Source organism: Porcisia hertigi, chromosome 18 (genome assembly GCF_017918235.1).
Source record: "Porcisia hertigi strain C119 chromosome 18, whole genome shotgun sequence".
In the NCBI taxonomy this organism is placed as follows: Eukaryota; Euglenozoa; class Kinetoplastea; order Trypanosomatida; family Trypanosomatidae; genus Porcisia; species Porcisia hertigi.
Window position 1 is genome coordinate 567908 of NC_090577.1, and position 20198 is coordinate 588105.

Sequence of the window (20198 nt, forward strand, 5' to 3'; positions counted from 1 at the left end):
GTGTGCGTGTGTGTGCCGTGTCGCTTGCGTTGTCACATGATCCCCCGTTTCCTCTCTCCACACCTCTACGCACTCCGCGTACAAGACTTCGCGTTGCTTTTTTATCTTTCATTATATATATATATATGTATGTTTATATATATAATATTATATATATTACTTTCTGATTCCTTTTTTCTGTGTGTTTTTTTCCTTCCGGATCATCTCGTTGTGGTTTTCTTCACTCTTTCTGTCCGTTTTTGGTGTGTGTGTGTGTGTGTGTGTCTATGCGCTCTACGACGGAGGTGGGCGAGCATAGGCTACAGAGACAGATAAAACCACCACATATGATCTCAAGCCTTTCACAGGGTAAACTGGCAACAACAATAAACAAAGCCGTTACACAAGCAGAGCTCCCCCGCGCCGACAATTAAAGACTTACGCGACAGATCAACGCATCGGGCGCGGGTTCGTTCAAAGAATCGATGTGTAAGAAAGAAGCGCTTGGGGTAAGTGCGGTGTTGAATGGTGCTCGAGGGTGAGGGGGATGCCGTGTTTCTGCGCCGGGTTGTATAAGCTTCTCTTGGTGCCCGTTTTTTTCTCCCAGTATGAAGAGAGCCCCCTCTCCCCGCCCCGCCCCGCCCCGCCCCCACTTTGTTCCGGGCGCCGCGTATCCCCATTTCTCTGTTCGGGTCATCTTCCCCCCCCCCCTCCCCCCCATATTCGTCTGCGACGTCTCTCCTTTCCACTTTTGATTTTTCTTTCACCCTCTTCCTCCTCCTCCTCCTCCTCACCATCTCTCTGTTTTCTGCATCTTTTTTTACACACACACACTCTCTCTCGCATATATATATATATATATATATATATGCCTCACAATGGACACAGAGTATACGTGTCGTGAAGCCCCACTTTTATTCATCTTGAACCGCTTCTCTCATATCCCTCCCCTCCCCTCCCCTCCCCTTCCCTCTTCTCCTCCTCCACCAGGTCTGACCATTTTGTTTACATGATGTTCAAGTGCGCCACTCGCTGCCTGTTGGCCGCCAAGACAGTGCCGTTACAGCCGCAGCGTCCATTCAAGCTGCACACAGCTGATCGCACGGACATGGCCCCTCTGCCAACAACGGCAACATACGACGCAGAGAACTTGAAGGAGAGCCTCTCCCTGATGTTCCGTATCCGCCGCATGGAGTCTCTCAGCGATCAGTCCTACAAACTGAAGAAAATTCGGGGCTTCTGCCACCTTTACATCGGCCAGGAGGCCATCCCGGCTGGCATGAGTAACGTTCTAACCTTTGAGGACCCCGTAATCACGGGATATCGTGACCACGGCTGGTATGTTGCCCGAGGTGGCACTCCGGCGGAGGTCTTTGCAGAAATGTTCGGCCGTCAGGGAGGCTGCAGCAAGGGCAAAGGTGGCTCGATGCACTTGTACAAGGTGAAGAACGGCTTTTACGGTGGTAACGGTATCGTCGGCGCGCAAGTGTCTGTCGGGGCGGGCCTCTCCTGGCGCTTTGCGATGGAGAACCGCGACAACCCGAAGAACGTCGCCATCACCTTTTATGGTGACGGCGCGGCCAACCAAGGCCAGGTTTACGAGTCCATGAACATTGCCGCTCTGCAGCGCCTTCCGGTTATCTTCGCCGTGGAGAACAACCACTTCGGCATGGGCACCAGTGCCTCTCGCGGCTCCTACCAGCCGGAGTTCTACCGCCGTGGTGACTACATCCCCGGCATCAAGGTCGACGGCATGGACGTGCTCGCAGTGCAGGAGGGCACCCGTTACGCACGCGACCATTGCACGTCGGGCAAGGGCCCCATCGTAATGGAGCTAGACTGCTACCGTTACATGGGTCACAGTATGTCGGACCCCGACAGCCAATACCGCACCAAGAGCGACATCCAGCACGTGAGGCAGGAGCGTGACTGCATTCGGAAGATGCGCGAGTTCATGGTCGCTGAGGGCATCATGACCGAGGAGGAGATGAACAAGATGGAAAAAGATGTCAAGAAGGAGGTGGACCAAGACCTGCAGAACGCGCAGAAGCTCACCATGACGACAAAGGATGAGCTGTTCACGGACATCTACTCGGGTGAGCAGTATGAGCACCGTACTTGCCAGGGGTCAGTCTACCACAAGCCCTAGTCATTGAGATGAAGTCTGAGTAGCGAATTATGACCGCGCGTGCGCGTGTGTGCGCTTCCTGCTCTCTGTGCCAATTCATGTTGTTGCAATTTTGGTTCGCTATTCTTTGGTACAGCGATCGCACGGCGTGTGCCCTTTTTTTTCAATTTTGTTTTTTGTTGTTTTGCGCAACGCAAGGAGTAGTAGCTCGCGCGCGCACACGTGCACAAACGGAGATGTTCCCCCTTCGCCTTCTCCTCCCCCTCTCCTCCCCCCCTTTCCCCCAAATCTTGCATCACCTCACATCACCCAACCCATTTCCTATCAACGCCATCATTTTCTGTGAGACTTTTACAGGGAAGCGAGAGTGGGGGGGGGGGGATGCGAGAAAAGAAAAAAACGGGGGCGTGTGGCGACGACATCTGATTCAAGTGTGTGCATCTGCAGGCGTGCGCTCGGGATAGAACGGGAATAGCGAATACATCTTGTGAGGAGAAGTGAGATTAGATGTGGTGGCGATGGCGGTAGTGGCGGTGGTGGTGGGTAAGGTAGGGGTGAGGGAAGGCGCGCGCACGTGCACACCCAAGGTAAGCCCTCACACGACTGTCTTGGGCGTGTGTCAAAGACAGTTGAGCAAACGTATATAAACGAACGTTTTTCTTTTTATCCCCCCCCCCTGCCCCACATTTCGCACCTGATGCGTCGGCGTGTGCGTGTGTGTGTGTGTGTGTGTTCTCACACCCACGCGCTCGAACACATCTCAATCTTCGCCTCCTCTGTCAATGCAAATCAACAAGAACCACACAAGCTCCAAACAGTCCAACAGAGTGGGTGGGTGGGTGGGGGGGGGAAGAGAAAAGCAAACGAAAAAAAAACATGGCCACAAGTACTGAATGTAAGTTGCCTGGGAAAAGAAGCAAGGAAAGATCCTCCACACGCAGCCCTCCCCCCTCCCCTGGCTCATCAAGTAAGGGGGGTGAGCGTGTGTTTCTGAGGTTTCTTTTTTTGTGTATGTATATGTGTATGGTTGGAAAGTGTTTATATAGTTTTGCTTGTGTTGTGCGCTTCTCTTTTTTTTTTTCCGGATCCTGTTGTGATTTGCCTCACCTCTCATCGTGCTGTTGTCTTCCTCTCTCCCCCTCCCCCTCCCCCTCCTGCTCCTCCTCCTCCTCCTCCTCCTCCTCCGTAGTAGTAGTAGTACTACCCCCTCACTTTTTTTTTCAATGCGTGCGTATGTATACACATATGCTCTTTGCTCTTCTGCCGCGCCCTTTCTTCCTTTCCTCGTCCCTTACTGACTTTTTCTTTGGGGGCTGGGGCAGAGCGGGCTATGAGAGATGGTGATGGGGTACGACTCCACGTTGCATACGGTGTTCTAGAGAGAGGGGGGTCTCTCTCGGAGGTGGTTCAGTGCCTGTAATCCGTGCCTCTGCGTGTGTGTGCGTGCGTGCGTGTGATGGGAGATGACGACGCACTTGACCCACATGCATTCATGGTTGCAGTGATGGGCCCTATATGGGTGGCTGTGCCATTCCTATCAACACACACACACACACACACACAGGCCAAGCGCGACTGGGAAGTGGGGCGGGGCAAAAAGGGGTGGGGTGGAGGCGAAAGAAACGTGGTCAAGAGAGTGTGCGCGCGCGCCTCTGTGAGAAGATGTTTGGAGAGGGCGTGGGGGGGGGGAGGAGGGAGGAGGGGTGAATCACGGAGGGACTCGTCTTTTATAACGATAATAATTTTTCTTCCCCCAATCAAACGGGAAGGTGTCAAAAGTAGCGTATGTACACAGACAACAACGAAAGTGCTGCAACAGTGGGGGGGGGGGAGGAAGGGAGGAAGGGAGGGGAGGTGGACTCCAGAGAACTGCTGCTTCGGATGCAGGTCAAAGGGGGAGGGACCTCTCTTCTCTTCTCCTCTCCTCCCAAGCTCCGTGTATCATGGCACCCATGAAAGGTGCGTGCCCTCTCTCGTGCAACCATTCTCTGTCTTCTCTGTCTCCTCTTGCTTACGCACTCGTGCCTACACATCACATAGGTATGAGGCAGGCGCGGGGTGGGCTAGAGCTGACTAGGTCAGCTGTTCTGAAGCGACCGACCTGGTTTCGATATCTTGTCTTTCCGCAGTGACGAAAAAAAGGGGGAGGAGAAGAAGGAGGCGCACCAATCCAAAGCACGCAGAGTTGTCTTCTGCCAGAGGACACCGCACCGAAACTCCCCTCTTCCATCCCCCATACTCTGTGACTTGTTGAGCGCCTTCGTAACCGATTCTCTCTGCACGCCTCCCCCCATTACATCTGCCCCCCCCCCCCTCCCCTCCCACTTCCTTTTTTTTGTTGTGGTGCTGTTGCGTCGGTTTTGCAGCGATTTGCTTTCTCTGTATGTCTGTGTGCACGCGCAGATTTTATAGATTTCTCAACAAACCCTTCTTCCCTCTTCTCGTGTATACACGTTCCCACGCTTTACTCATGTGCGAGACATTTCCAAGCTAGATGTCCCGATTGCGCATCACGCCGTTGTTGCCGCCGCGCTCACGCCGTTTCTCGACATTCTCAGCAGTCTGTTCTTGCGGCACTGTCGTCTTTCAGTCGTCTCCATTATGTCGGTTCTCCTGTGCCTCCGCTGCGATATCTGGCGTTGCGCTCTCTCTCTTTCCCGGCTCCCACGGTTCTCTTTTGCATCCCAGATGGACTTCTGCTGCGCTTCGCACGAGTTGTCGATATCAGCGCAGCGCTTCGGCGCGGCCACGCTCCAGCACATGGCAGGAGAAAACGCACAAGTTTGAAAAGTATCAAAAGGATCTGCAGGCCGAGGCGGTGCGCGCGGAGCAGAGACGGGCACGCTACGCATCAGGGGCCGGCACGGCGGCGGCTACGTCTGCATCATCTATTCCGACATCTCAGAAGTCTTCGTTCACGACGGAGCCACTCACGCGGCCGTCTGATGGCATTTGGGGCTTCATCAAAGGCGGCAGCAAAGGCCGAAAGACGCAGCCGCTGAACCCTCTCATGTACCTTGAAAAGTGGCGTGATAAGTCGAAGCACGACCCTGAAGCTCGCGCGGCGCAGCGGTTGCTGGCAGCGATCAATGGGCTGAAGAAGCGCAACTCGCGCCGTCGTGGGCCGATGACAATACAGCTTTCCGATGACCAGAGGCAGGAACTCGTGAACCGGTATGTCTCAACGCGGTGGTACGCTCAACTGTACGCGCCGTTCGAGGGTCTCACAGAGCGGCGTCTGAGGTGGGGCATCCGCTTTAGCAACGTGGCTCTTGTGCTACTCGTCTCGTGCTTTATTGTGGTTATCCTGCTCAGCTACTTCAAGGAAATGGACGCCGTAGCGCAGCTGTCGCCAGAGGACCAGCGCGACTACGCTTACATGGTGCGCGGCATGCGCTACAGCGACATCTACAAGCTCGGCGCTGAGGTGTTGAAGAAAGAGGACCCGCTCGAGGCGCTGCCCCCGGCAGTGCGGCTTCACATTGTCATTGAGGCGTGCCGGCAAAAGAAGTGGCACGAGCTCGACTGGGACGTGGAGCTGCGCAAGATGCATCCCGCATCTCCTCTGGAGGAGTTCGACTATCTCCACTGCTTGTATTGGACAATGTTGCAGGTGGGCGCAGTCACCGGTGGTGGTGGTACCATCTTCAGTGACCGCGTGCTTGATTTACGAGAGGTGCGCCACGGAAACGCGGAGTCAGCCGAGGAACGGACACGTTTTCTGGAGTTGGAGCCGACGTCGCTTCCCGCCAGGACGCAGCGGACGTTTTTCTGACGTGAACGTCTATTTGTCTCTGTGTGTGTGCGTGTGTCGAGGGGGTATCTCGGGGTGGGGGCGGCTGGCTGGTTGGCAGGTCACTCTACCCCTCCCCCTACAGCAATATCGTTTGTGTGTTGCCCCGTGTAGAGTTCAGACAGAAAAAAAAACGAAGCATAATAACGACAGGTGCGCTGCGCGTCGCCTCCCCCCCCTTTCCCCTCTGTCTTTCCCTCCACGGGGCGTGTTGAGAGAACAACCGAACTCGCGCAGATCAAAGCTTTTCGAACGAGGGCGGGTCGATAGCGTCTCTACTCTTTCTAACCCCCTCCACCCCAACTTACAGTGTAGAGTCTTCTGTTTTGGTGTTTTTTTCCCGTGCTCCGGGATCGGGGGTGGATGTGTTAGTGTGCACGCCTGTGCGTGCGTTGGTCAGCACTACATCTCCAACTGGCCTCGACCCTTTACTATTTCTCTCTCGAACTTTTCTGTCGATGTTTTTTTTCCTCCTCTCTCCGCACGTATCCACACGCACACGTGTGCGTACAGACATAACCGAACAGAAGTTCGACGAAGATATTGTTTGATCTTCTTGGCGGTCCTTCACCTCTCCCCCCCCCCCCTCATTCGTAGGAGATGTCCTGCCCTCGCGTTCAGTATCGCCGTCGCATGCACTATGCCACTCGCGGCAACCGCATGAAGATGGTCCGAACTCCGGGCAACAAGCTTGTGATGCAGAAGCGCTCGAAGCGCTCGCAGGGTATCCACACCCCTTGGGTGCTCGGCCACAAGCGCCTTGGTGGCACCAAGGCCCTGCGCCACATCGACGCCCGCCTCGCTTCCCGCCACGAGAAGAGCGTGTCTCGCGCGTACGGTGGTGTGCTGAGCCACGACCAGGTCCGCGACCGTGTCGTGCGCGCCTTCCTCGTTGAGGAGCAGCGCATTGTCAAGCAGGCGCTGAAGGAGCACAAGAAGATGAAGCGCTCGCACAAGCGCACTGCCAACAAGAAGAAGAGCAAGCAGTCGAAGAAGGAGGCCATCGTGAAGAAGATCTCGACCAAGACGGTTTCCAAGAAGAAGGCGCCGGTGAAGAAGGCAGCGACGACGACGCGCCAGCCCGTCGGCTCTAAGCTGGTGAAGAAGTAAAATGATATTGTAGCACAGGATACCCCCCCTCCCTCCACCACTCGTCAGGGAACGACCTCTCCTCCCTTCCCTCCTCGTTCTGTTCAAGGGGATGAGGGGAGTGAGAGTGAAAGCAAGAGGTATTCGGCGAGAGTGAGACGATACAGTTTTTGCCGGCTGCCTTTTCCTCCTCTATTTTTCAGATCTTTTCCTCTTTCGCCCACATCCTTCCCTCATTTGTGTGTGCGCATGTTGCCATCACGCTCGTCTTGCGTCTTCGTCTGCCTCTGCCAGTTTTTCGTTCGTCTCTTGTGCTTTCTTTTCGTTTATGTTTTTTCTTTTTGCATGATTTCACTCAAAGTATTCACCACAACTACTGACCGGCAGAGAGGGGGGGAGGGGGCGGGTACACATGTGCGTCGATCATGGGGGTCTCCTGTCCTCCCCCTCGCCCCATCCTTCGCCAGAGACTCACAGCACCCGCAATCAGGTGCACACCTGGGTTGTCACCCCGTGAGAGGGCTAATCATGTTATCATCGCTCATGAACTCCCACTCCTCTTCTGCTGTCTCGGAGAGAGGGACGTAAGCACAGGCTATTGTTTGCGTGCTTCAACGGTGGTCTACCCTCCCCCTCCTCTTTCTCTTCTTCACAAATGGAGCCCTCGCTGCTACTCTGTATTCGCGAAAAACAAAAACTACTTCATTACTTCTTTTTCTCTTTTTCTTTCACGCACGCACAATCACACTCCACTCACGGAGACCCTTCCCTCCCACGCGAGCACACCACGTCACTCAGCACACGGGTGCAGTGTTTTTTTTCTCTGTGCGTACGTGCGCCTGCAATTTCTTCGCGACGCTGGGCACTTTCTTAGGTACACCAATCCACCCTCTCCCCTCTTACATATTTTCACACTCCTCCTGTGTTTCATTGTGCTAACCATCCTCTCCCTCCTCCTATTTCTCGCCCCCCCACCCCCCCCCTTACACACACACACACACACACACACACACACACACACACACACACACACATCCCGTCCCACTCGCCCCTCCATTACACCTCTCCATACGTCTCATCAAGGCGTTCTTTTCGTTCTAATTGTTATAGATCATTAGCTCAATCCTTCTCTTCCATCTTTTTCTTTTGTTTTCCTCCCCGCGTCTTGGCTGCACTTCAATTTTGAGAAAAAAAAATTTATCCACTCAACTCCCTCTTGATCTCCCTTCCTTCTGTTTCTACCCTCCGAAGAGGAGGTGAGGAGGAGCCACGCGCTGACGCACACACACACACACACACACACACACACACACACACACGCACGAACGCAACGCTGACAAAACAGAAAAAGACGAGCACGTACAAATCTCAGAGCCGCGCTCGCAAGGCTACACCAAACGTCACCTGCCTATATTTTTCTTCTCTATCTTTTTTTTCCCCCTGTGAGTTGATTTTTTTTTTCTTGCGTTGTGCGCATTTAGATTTATATTTGTTGTTATTGTGGTCCGCCTCCTTGATTTTTGCCTTCAGCCTTCAGCCTTCCAGTCTTTTCTTTGAGCGTCTTTATTAGACTTCACTTTTGTTCTCCCCCGAGTAAATATATACACATACATATGATGCCTGCAGAATCCGCCGACTGCAACGGTGTCCCACTTCCAGCGTCGATGCAGACACTCCTGGACCGCTACACAGACCGTAAACTGACTCCACAGGAGCGTCTCGTCCTCGCGCACGCGACGCCGAACGTTCGATGTGAAGCGTTGCGAGTTTTCTTTGAGATGAACGACGCGGCTGCTGGCGTGGAGTACGTCCTGGCCAACGGGGGGGCTTCTCCACGCTCGCACGGCGGCACTAGCGCTGGGGCCTCCCTCTCCGGCAGCAGCGCCACTACCTTTGCTTCAGCCGCGCCTGTCGCAACTGTCTCGAGCACTTCCAAATCGGTCTCGGTCAGCACGCCAACTCCCTCAAAAACCGGAGCGAGGCAAAAAACCGCGGCCGCTTTTGGTCGGAAGGGTCATTTCTCTTCATCGTCACTGACCGCCAACGCTGCTGTTGGCCGCCGTGCAAGTAAATCCCCCTCCATCAGCCGCATCGTTGTTCCCACAAGCAGCCACGTTTCTCCATCGCGTAAGTCGAAGGCAAGGAGTTGCTCACGCACCGCGGGTGCGGCGTGGCGCGGCGAGTCAGTGTGTACCTTCGTCACCGTCTCCTCCATGTCCAGCGAATGCAGCGGCGACGAGGAAAATGCGGGCCAGTCCATTGAGCCCGCTGCGAGAGAGAAGGGCATGCCACCCACAAGAACAACGCGTTCTCATCGCGCTCCTAGCAATGCCACAGCGTCGGGCACTGCTCTTGTTCCCGCCTTGGCGCTGGAGTCTGTATTGAAGCCGAATGGCGGCAACGCCATCAGCTCGACGGGTTTTTCCATCGTCGATGTCTCTCACGGCGGGCGTCGCTTATCACCGAGCGTTGCGATGACGAGCACCACCCCTCTTGCCGTCCACACGCAGCCTCGAGGGCTCTCCCCATCCATCGCACCCCTGCTGGGGGTCGAGTGTCTGTCTGGGACAACAGCAGAACCGAATACAATGGCGACCGCAGATGCTCCGGTTTCTATGCCGGTCGCGCCACCCCCGCTGGCTCCTGCCAACCATGAGGACTCTGGCGATGACGAGGTGTCGAGAAAGACAGTGGCTGCCAAGCCCAGGGGATATTACACAGACCCTACCGCTTCGCTCACCACGCCAGCCCCGCATCCACAGGAGAAGCACCGTATTCAATGCACGCACTCCAGCACGGTGGCCATGCTGGACGCATACCAGCGTGATCGTACCCCTACCTTGAGTGGTCAGAGTGGCGCTGGTAGTGCCTACACGGAGCTGTCGTCCAGCCACATGAACACTACTTTGTCTAGTCCACCACCGTGGGTGACTGGTGCTGGTGGCACTGCCAGTATGTGCAGCACGGACTGGCCGGCGCTGATAGCAGCGGCACGCCCCCCACAAGCGCCGACCTCCCCAGTGGTGGCAACGAACAAGCCTGTAACTGCACTGCCGGCCTCTCTTCGGGAGGACTCTCGTCTGGCACCGGAGAAAACAGCTGACACTACTCCTCTTTCCAGCTATCGCTCTACTTGCCCTCCCACCACCCAGGCATCACCCAAGCGTTCTCAAAAAACGCGTGACCGCGAACCCGGCGATGCGGCAGCCGCGATCAGCAGCTCTGGATTTGCTGACAAAACACAGCAGCTCTTGCGCACGCCTCGCAGGTACTTCGAGGACAACGTGCGCAAGTCGGGAGAGAACGGCAAGCGCTCGTCCCGCAAGGCGCCGAACTCCCTCAGTGGCTCGTCTCAGGCGTCACCGCTGCCCCCCTCATCGCAGTCCTGCGGCGTCTCCCCGATCAAGCGCGGTGTTGCTTGGAATGAGGCGACAGGTACCTACATCACCCACCCGAACCAGCTTCGACGGCAGATGACCCCTGGGGGTGCCCCTGCCGCAGAGGTGCGCAGTGCACGCACCTCTGCGCCGGAGATCCCCGATACGCTTCACTACTGCTTTGTTCGCACCCCTTCAAGGGTCATGACTGGTGACGACGTCACGGCGGCCCATGTTTCAGTGCCGCCCACTCGCATCCCGACTGCCACTACCGGGGCGCACGTGCCGAGCCCAGATCCCCTGGCTCGCCTGTGCTCTTCTGCTGGGCATTTGGGCGCGGGTGGTGATGTGAGATGTACGCCTTCCCTCGCTGCGGCGCTGCCGTCGACAAAGCATCTCAAGAAAAGTAAGCGAAAGTCTGAGGTGAAGGGATTGGAGACGCCGGCCAGGGTGCAAGCTCGGAAGAAACCAACCAAGGTCGAAAGTGTCGCTGCGACGCCGGGGCCCCCCCCAAGGGTGGCTCCAATCGGAGCAAGCACTCGCTCGGCGGGGTACCATCGCCTTCGCAGCGACTACGTGTCCCCAAAGCTCGATGTGTTTGAGCACCGCGCCGAGGCGATGGCGCTGCATCGCCGTGCTTCGCAGCATCCTTCGCCAGTGCTAGCGACGGCGGTCGGCTGTTCACCAAACATGCTGTGTCGTACTCCATCTTGTAACCGGAAGCTGCAGTCCGCAAGAGAGTCGGCGCCAGCGACTCGGATTGCAGATCACTACACTATGATGAGCAAGGGTGGTGCCGATATGGCGGATACCGGGCGTAATCAAGCACCCACGCGCGTGCATTGCTCCTCGAATATTCGCACCCCACGCACCCCACGCAGCGCACGCTTCCCTTCCCAGCAGCAACAACATCGGATGTATATGGTGCCCGTTGCCGGCATGACCACCCCACGTCGAGGCGCCGCCGACTGCACTCATCAGGAGTATCGGAATGCTGCACTGCCTGGCACCGGTCCGGTGCCGTCGGCACAGTGCAGCGTCTTCGAGCGATTAGCTTCCAATTACTACAGCATCTACACGAGCGCGGCGGCCCTTCACGCCAACCCACAGCTGCCGGTTCCTGCTTCTCCACGGGTCGGCCGCTCTGGCCGGGAGCGTCCTCAGTTGACACGCCGTCGCCATCTCAGCGCACCAGCGGCCAGCGTGCGCGCGCGCCATCCGCGTCGCCATGCCACTCCAAAGGCGGTGCGCGAAGTCTATCCCGACTCAGGCGTAACGAATAAAGGCAGCGAGAAGCGCATCACTGCCCCAAGCCCTTTCTCCAGAAGCCGAACACCTCGTTATCACATCTTCTGAGGCGTGTACCATATTGGCGATGGCAGGTATGTCCGGTGCCTTATCAAAAAATGAGTCCCACTGCCTCCTTTTTCACCACTCCCGTTTTCTTTCACCTTTTCCCCGTGTGCTCGTTCTTCCACGATATCAGATGGCATTTTACTGAGTGTTGTCTCTGTGTGTGGAGGGGGGAGGGGTTTTCCCTTCCACACACACAGGATTCGAGCCACACTGGCACGCGTACGAATGTCTACGGTGTGGTGTGTCTCGACATCCCCCCACTCCCTCCTCCCCCCACTCCCTCCTCCCTCCCACTTCCTCCTCGCCCCCTTTTCCACGTCTTGAAACTGTCTTTGCCAGGCCCGAAGTCGACTCGTCGTTGTCGTGTTTAGCCTGGTGTGCTGCTTTTCTCATTGCTGTTGTTGTTTTTTTGTGTTTTTCTTTTTTTCTGTTTGTCGCCTCTTTTCTCCCTCTCCCGCGCTCTTGGCTGTATCCGTGAAGACACCATTTATGCCTTTCGCCTGTTCTCCCTCCCTTTCTGTCATACTCGTGCTCGTTCTCAATCTCCTCGCTCTGCTTTGAAACAGAGGGGGAAAACATGAGACGATATTGTGTGTGTGTGTGTGTGTGTGTGTATGTATGTGACATGTGCTTCGCCACCTGCGCTGTTCATGTTCGTGATGTGTCTCTTTTTTTTCTTGTTTCACTCGCCCCAGTTTCTGTCTTTCTGTAGGAACGCTTTGCTCTCGATAAACATCCAGCGATGACAAACGCCTTCGCTTTCTCACGTACATGTTGGAAAAAAAAGGACGCAGCACATTTTCAAAGTCGCTTGAGAGTCACACGCGGCAAGGAAAAAAATGGCGGTGTGATCTCAGTGCTGAGGGGCCACCTAAACAGAGCTCTGGAAGAAGGCAAGGGAGGGAAGGGGTGGGTGGGTGGGTGGGGGACAGAGAGGGGCGCGCGTCTTGCTCTGTAGTATGTGCGGTGCGTAAGCGTTTCTTCCCCCCCCCTTCTCCCCCCTCCACACACACACACACACAACTCCGTTTATTTTTTGTTTGCACTTTCTGTAAATATACAGTCGTAGTAAAAAGCAGGGGAAGAAAAAAAATGTGCTGGGCGTGGGAAGTGCGCTGCTGCTGCTGCTGCTGTTGTCGTTGCCTCTTTTCATTTTGGGTTTGTTGTTTTGTCTTGATTTTCCACGCATCAAGGAAAGTTGGCACTTGGCGATATATCTATATACGTATATGTATATATGTGTATATATATATATATATATATGCCCTCCTGCACAGAAACTCGAGCACTTCACATGCTCTCCTTCCCTTCCCCTCCCCAGACAGGTGCTACCGCACTTGCGCTACATAGTCCCGCCTTCTCTTCGTCCTGTTCTTTCTTTTTCTGATGTATCTGATCGCGTGCGACACCATCACAAATACGCGCATGTGTTGTTGGGCGATGACGAACGCCATCGAGCCGCAATTTGAGTTTCTATTATTGAAAAAAAAACATTAACCCCGCAAGTTGCATTGGCAGCTTATCCCATAGCACCCCCTTCCCCCTCTTTCTTCTCGACACACCTCAACGTTATTGCCTGTCTGCCTGCTTGCCTGCCTGCTTTCCCTGTTCTCGTCCCCACTACTGCTGCTGGGTTCATTGGGTAAAAGGAGGCAAAAATACACCCACACCCACACATTATATACATACACACATACACATATATATATTTATATATATATAGTTATATATTTATACAATATATATATATATATATATAGTTATATATACAGGGGAAAAAAGAGGAGCAAGAAAAACATATTAAACGCCCTTCTCCCAACGAAAAAATCCACCGAGCACATCTGTGGTCTGTTTATTTTTTATTTTTTTCTTCCGTTACAAAAAAAAAGACGTGATTTTTTCCTATCTTTCTCCAATCGGAGGGCTATTGACGGCTGAGATACACACACACACACACACACACACACACGGGTGCACACGGTATATATATATATCTATATATATACACCCAAAAGTGTACACCTAACCTAGAGGGGCAAAAAAAGGCATCGCTGGGAGGGAGGGTTACATACCACTGGAGGACAGTCTCAGGCACCGCACAGATTCTGACACGCATTTGTGCACCTGCTTTTTTAACCCCCCCCCCCTCCCCCTCCCCCCCTTCCTTCCTTCCCCTCAACTGTGATCCCATCAATCTGCAAATCAGTGAGCCGTAAACGAAACAATGGCTGCCAACTGGGCTGCCGCGTCCGGCGCGCATCTCCCCTTGGAGGACATAGACTGGGGTTCCGGAGATGCCGAAAATATGTTCACCTCCAGCGCTGATGACCTACTGATCTCAGATCCCCGCGCTGTACGCCGAGCCGAGACGGCGCCGATGATCTTAACAATCATGGGCACCGATGGCTCTCTTTGCGTCGGGGGGTTTGAGGAGGAGGTGAATCCTGACGAGGAGTACCGCTACACAGAGGAGTACCACCGTTTATACTACTCCAAGAACCCGCGAGACCCCCGCATGCTGCCGCCGCTGACACGCCGCCGCCAACACCTGGAGCGGGAGACCCGCTCATCCGGTGTGCTCGCAGCTTCGAGCGGCGACAAGCATCCAGTTTTCTTAACAAACGGCGCTGTGGGCGATCGTGTGGACGCGCAAGGCAGTGAATTGGCTGCTGCTGTTGCCATTTCCACGACTGCCGCCGCCGCCACCACCACCACCACTGCCACCCCCTCCCTGGAGACAACTGTGTCGCTCTCCTCGCAGGAGCTTGTGCAGCTGTACATTGACAGGTACCGTCCTGACTGGGACTACGCGCAGATCAGGACCCACATTTGTACGTTCAGTCGAGATCAGGACGGAAGCCGTCTCGTGCAGCGCCTTCTAGAGAAGCCGAAAAATGTGGTCCCGATCTTCAACGAAGTTATTGATGCGTTTGGGGAGCTTGCGACCGAAGTTTTCGGCAACTACGTCTTGCAGAAGCTGTTCGACGTGGTGCCCAGGGTGGAGAATGACCCCAACGCGTCACAGGAGATTAAGGAGGCAAGGCTCATGGATCGTCTCACGGAGAAGGTACGTGGGCACTTGCTTGAATATTCCCTGCAGACGTACGGCTGTCGTGTTATGCAGAAGGCAGTGGAGAACATGCGCGCCGCCGATCGAGCCATTATCATCCGCGAGCTCGATGGAAAAATTGTGGACTCTGTTTTCGATCAAAACGCGAACCACGTTGTGCAGAAGGTGATCGAGGTGTGTCCTGCCGAAGTGCAGTTCGTGGTGGACGCCTTTCTTCCATCTCTTGGCGAGCTTGCCTGCCACGCCTACGGTTGTCGTGTGCTGCAGCGTACCTTCGAGCGGTGCCACGACGTGGCAGGTGTCGACATTCGCCCTCTTCTGGAGGCGGTGTTGATTCGCGTGAACGAGTTCACGGTGCACCAGTACGGCAACTACGTCGTGCAGCATGCCATGCTCAACGCCCCAGAGGATCTGCGTCACCGCTTTGTCGTGCAACTGACACCGCAGCTGTATGCACTCTCATGTAGCAAGTTTGCAAGCAACGTCGCCGAGCGCATCGTGACGACGGCCACTGAAGAGGAGCGTGACGCCATCATCAACGAGCTGAAGAAACCGCTGAGTGACTTCCAGGGCGTTAACCTTCTTGTGAACATGATGCAAGACACCTATGCGAACTACGTCGTCCAGCGCTTCTTCGAGGTGGTTTCGGCCAGGCAGTGCGAGCGCATCAGTGAGCTCGTGCAGCCCTACATCATTAGCATCAATCAATCTGTTTATGGTCGTCACCTGTTGCGCAAGTTGGTGTCGAACAATATTCTATCCAACACCCTCCTCCTCGGTCACGGCATCGATGTTAGCGGCCCCGACTACGGGGGCAGTGCGAACACCGGCGGTTACCGCGGTGGCGGCCACCGCAACATTGCGAACGGCACCAGCGGCAACGACAACCGCCACAATGGCGGCGGCGCCACGACATACGCCAACCGAAATGGGAATGGCCGCGAATACCGTGGAGGCGGTAGCGCCGCCAACGGCAGCGGCGGTCGTGCAGGGCTTGGCGGACGTGTTAATAACCCCAAGGGCAACCACCACAACCAGCACAGTGACAGTGGCAACATTACTCCGAACAGCTGCAGCAGTGGCAATCCCAACAGTATGCTCATGTTACAGCAGCAGCTGCAGCTCCAGCAGCAGCTTGTGTCTGGATACATGCCCATGCCGCAGCAGTACCAGTATAGCAGCCCCTACGGCATCCCTCAGTTGGCACAGCAGCAACCCCAGGCTCCCCAGCAAGGGTACATGTACCCCGCCGCAGCCGCAGGGCCGCAGGTGTATCCGCCACAGCAAGCCCTCGTGCCCCAGATCGCGCCTGGCGGCTTTGGCGCGTTCCCTGGCGCCGCAGCATTCCCAGTGCCGATGCAGCCTCAACAGCAAGCAGGCAACTATGATCTTCGGTATGTTAACCCCGTCCAGCAGATGACGCCACCGTCCCAGCAGCTGCAGAGACCGACTCGCTGCGGTGGCGCGCAGTCTTCCCAGGCGTACGTGAATGGCGGCTACAGCGGCCCAGTACAAGGGCGTCTGCCGCTACCGCAGGGCAGCTGCGTTTTGCCCGCTTCTCAGCAACAGGCACTTCAGATGAAAGGCGCTTCGCCTGGCGCGAGCCTTTCGACAGGCAAGGGAAGCCGCTCGAGCAAGGGGAACACCAGCACTGGCGTTAGTAGCTCCGGCACTGGGAGTATTGTGAGTGTTAACAAGGATGCTGCTCTTCTCACCAAGAACACAGCTAACCAACAGCAGCAGATGGGTTTCTAGGAGGACTTTTGGCACATTCTTGACTCCGCCGCCACCACCACCACCACCACCACGACCACCACCACCGCCACCTCCTCCTCCCACTTTGTTATGATCCTTTTTCAAGGGTCTTCGCAGGCCCTCGTGGTGAAGTGTGTGCTGTGCGAGATGCCTTACGCACCGATAGGCACAACAGAGTACATGCACATTCACAACCAGACAGGTGTACATGTGTGTGTGTGTGTGTATACGGTGGATGGGCTTCAGTTCCCCCCCTCCCCCCCTCCCTTCCCCCCCTCCCCACCCCGCCGATCGGTCTCCTTTCTTTTGCTATACGGGCACACGCTCTCGCGTATATGCCTCGACTGTCCCCTGTATTTGATCTCTCTTTTACCAAAATGTAGGCGTGGACGCTGAAGAGACTCACTCGCTCGTTTTTTTTTTCGCGCACAAAAAAAAATTAATTCGATGAGGTTCGGGGATGAGAAAAAGGGTATCACTATCATGTCTCATCTCGATCTTTCGTTGCGTTGAGGGGTGAAAAAACTCAGGTCCGAGGTGAAAGATGCGAGCGGCGTGGAGCGCGTGGAGGACAAAAAAAAAAGGCAGTGCTCGGGGGGTGTTGTTTGTGGATGCATGCTCCAGGGCGTGGGATGGTGGTGGGGAGGGAGAACCGTACAAACGACGACGACAAAACCGCGATGGCTAGCGTAAAATCGGGCAAAAGTAAGCGAGAAAACGTATAAATACATCTAAATATACGTGTATATATATATATATATATACATGTACATATATGTATATGCGGGAGCAGCATTGATCGTTGCGGTGGTGGTGGTGGGGGTTAGCTTGGTTGGGCAGGAGACGGGGGAAAGTGTGAGACGCTTTGTGCGCTTGTTTGCGTGTTGAACTCGTCAGATGAAAAGCTGGTGTGGGATTCTAAAAGTAAGGGTGCTGGGACTGCGTGGGATCGGTGGAGAGGGGGGGGTGGGCAGGGTAGAGAGAGGGTGGAGGGAGGGACACTACGGCCGGCCCCGCTTTCCCCTTTTTTGTTTTGTTTTCGGGAGGCAGCTCGTATTCTCTGAGCTACAGCATGTGCTTATTCACGTTTAACCAGACATCGATGAAGTCGCGGTGTGGTACTGCGTGTCGCTCGTGATATCTTCTCTCCCCCTCTTTCTATTTCCATCGAATAAGGTTTTTGGTCGTTATCATTGCTGTGTAGATCGATCCCTCCCTCCTCCTCAATCTCCCCTATATATATATCATTATACAAATTATATACATATATATTTGCATCATATGATCGAATATATCATATATATATATATACTGTACTATATAATATTATATATATATATAGTTATATGTGCTCATAGAATGCTCGTGATCATTTTTTATATTTGTTTTTTCTCTCTTATTATATCTCTGGGCTTCTCTCTCCGCCTGTCTCTCCATCTCAGGCATTCTCCTACGCCCTCATGTCCCCCAGTGGCGTGTGTGTATTTGGGGAAGCGAAGAAAGTATAGTCCCATACTCATGAGCACACACACACACACACCCCACCCTCATTCTCACTCTCTCTCACACCAACGCCTTCGTGCGCAGCGTCTGTATGCATGTGTGAAAGAAAACAAACAAACCAACAGTTATTCCGCCGACTTTTGTTACACTTGATCCGACTCGCATTGTACTTTTCATAGTTTGCACTGGATCCCACCGGGTGTATCCCTCTCTCCCTCCCCTCCCTCCCTCCCCCTCCCTCCCCCGACTTTACGCTTGTTGCTCTCGTGTTTTGTTTTTTTTCTCGACTCTTTTTTTGTGTCCTGCACCCTTTCATTCCCTTTTTTCTGCAGATTATTCACTCTCTCTCTCTTTTGTCTCCCCCTTCCCTACATGACCACCACCAGCACCGATCGATGGACGTGCAGGGCTGGCAACTAATGAGGATTGCAAACGTGTGAGAAGGATCTCAACGGCAGAATGCGCCGCCACCCCCCCCCCTCCCCCTTGAATGAAAAGGAAAAACATATATACATCAAAGTCAAAGCTGCATGTCATCCGGCCCCCCTTTTTTTCTGCTTCTCCCCTCCCAAAAGAATTGAGAATGTGCACAGAGCGTGTGAAGAGATTGGGAGCGGTGGTTGAGGTTAGTAGTTGGGTGGCCTGAAACGGGGAGTCTTGCAGAGATGGACGACGGCAACACAAACAAAAAATAGACGCAAAAAAGGATGTCTAACCCACACAACATAGTTGAGCGGAAAAAAAAACAAAAAGAGAATGAGCGAGGAAGAGAGAAAAAAATGTGCCATTGTGAGAATGATGCGTTACACATCAACCAATCAACTCCCCCCTCACTCCCCCCCTCCACGAAAAAAAAAAGATACAACAACAACGAAGCGATTCGTTGCGGGAAAAGGGGGGAGGGGTGGAGTGATGAACATATTTCGTATTCGCCATCACACGCTTCCTGCCTCTCCCCTTTCTCTAATGCCCTGCGTTTCTCTTTCCCCCTTTTTTGAACGCGGTGTGCTTTTTCATTTGTACCCCCTCCCTTTCCTCCACTGAACCTTCACCCACAAACGCCATTGCTCTCGGTTTTTTTTTTGGTTGTTGTCCCCCCTCCCCTCCCCCCAGTTTGTGAGTATATATATATATATATCTATATATCTATATATCTATATATCTATATATATATATATATATCTGATCTTCGGTTCTTGTGTTTTTTCTTTCCTTCAACGGTGGTGTTTTTTATGAGCATTTTTCTCCTTGTTTTCCCTTCCCTCCCCCCGGTATCGAATTGCATGCGTCTGTGGTCATTGGCACAGCTTTAGTTTGCTTCCCCGTGTTTGTTGCTGTTCGGTGTTGTATGTGCTCTTGTGGCTACCAGAAACACGAACATCTACCTATTTCTATATATATATATATGTATATGTATGTGTATAGGTGTATAGGTGTATAGGTCTACCTCCTCTTCCCCCCCACTTCATCTGTGCTTTTGATAGGGTGGGGCCGACTCGGCGGTGTGCCTGGCTCTGCTACGCGCGATCCGCGGTTCGCTTGGGGGTGGCCTGAGGTTCACCTGGTTGCGCACTGCGGTCTGGGTGCGTGTCCCCTTCCCCCCCCCCTCGCGCGCTGGAGAGGGGTTCCCCATGCCGTGTGCGCATGGCCGCCTCCCTCTGCCCTATCCGAGCGACGAGTCATCACTTTTGGTTGCGGCGCATGCGGCTGCTTCGCCGTTGGGCCTGCCTTCGCTTGACACATATCAGGCCTCGGAGAGGGGGGGGATGGACGAGGAAGGAACAGGGAAGGGCCCGTTAGACGCATGGCCTGAATGGACGGCGGAGGCGGTTCGCCGTGGGGGCTGTCCACTGGTACAGGGGCAGTGTTGCAACCCCGAGGCAGGTGAGCTGTGGCTGGGGTGTGCGCCCACCTTTATCCGTATATGTTCGCACATGTATAGATGTCGACCATATATTGGTGATGTATCCGTGGTAGAGATGTGTGTGTGTGTGTGTGTGTTTGGAAAAGGGGGAAAAGCGCGACAAATACATGAGATACACAAACGGCACACATACACGATACGGGGGAAAGGGAAAAAAGAGAGAGTCATTCTTCTGGTTTCGGTATTGGGGAGGCGGCGTTGCCGTGGCCTTTTCTCTCATATTT

General features: G+C 54.4%; 5 protein-coding genes across 5 annotated transcripts; all 5 read left to right on the forward strand.

The window, feature by feature from the left end:
* Window positions 1–991: 991 nt before the first annotated feature.
* Window positions 992–2128, forward strand: JKF63_06617 (uncharacterized protein; the record flags this gene model as incomplete). The annotated part of the gene is made up of 1 exon (XM_067902566.1): window positions 992–2128. One exon carries the CDS (start codon window positions 992–994, stop codon window positions 2126–2128), a length of 1137 nt encoding a protein of 378 aa, XP_067757983.1.
* Window positions 2129–4601: 2473 nt separating this feature from the next.
* On the forward strand, window positions 4602–5882 carry JKF63_06618 (uncharacterized protein; the record flags this gene model as incomplete). Its single annotated transcript, XM_067902567.1, has 1 exon — window positions 4602–5882. One exon carries the CDS (start codon window positions 4602–4604, stop codon window positions 5880–5882), a length of 1281 nt encoding a protein of 426 aa, XP_067757984.1.
* Window positions 5883–6500: 618 nt separating this feature from the next.
* Window positions 6501–7010, forward strand: JKF63_06619 (uncharacterized protein; the record flags this gene model as incomplete). The annotated part of the gene is made up of 1 exon (XM_067902568.1): window positions 6501–7010. The coding sequence occupies one exon, from the start codon at window positions 6501–6503 to the stop codon at window positions 7008–7010; it is 510 nt and encodes a 169-aa protein (XP_067757985.1).
* Window positions 7011–8602: 1592 nt separating this feature from the next.
* On the forward strand, window positions 8603–11722 carry JKF63_06620 (uncharacterized protein; the record flags this gene model as incomplete). Its single annotated transcript, XM_067902569.1, has 1 exon — window positions 8603–11722. One exon carries the CDS (start codon window positions 8603–8605, stop codon window positions 11720–11722), a length of 3120 nt encoding a protein of 1039 aa, XP_067757986.1.
* A 2224-nt stretch (window positions 11723–13946) lies between these two features.
* JKF63_06621 (uncharacterized protein) lies at window positions 13947–16547 on the forward strand (the record flags this gene model as incomplete). Its single annotated transcript, XM_067902570.1, has 1 exon — window positions 13947–16547. The coding sequence occupies one exon, from the start codon at window positions 13947–13949 to the stop codon at window positions 16545–16547; it is 2601 nt and encodes an 866-aa protein (XP_067757987.1).
* Window positions 16548–20198: the final 3651 nt, after the last annotated feature.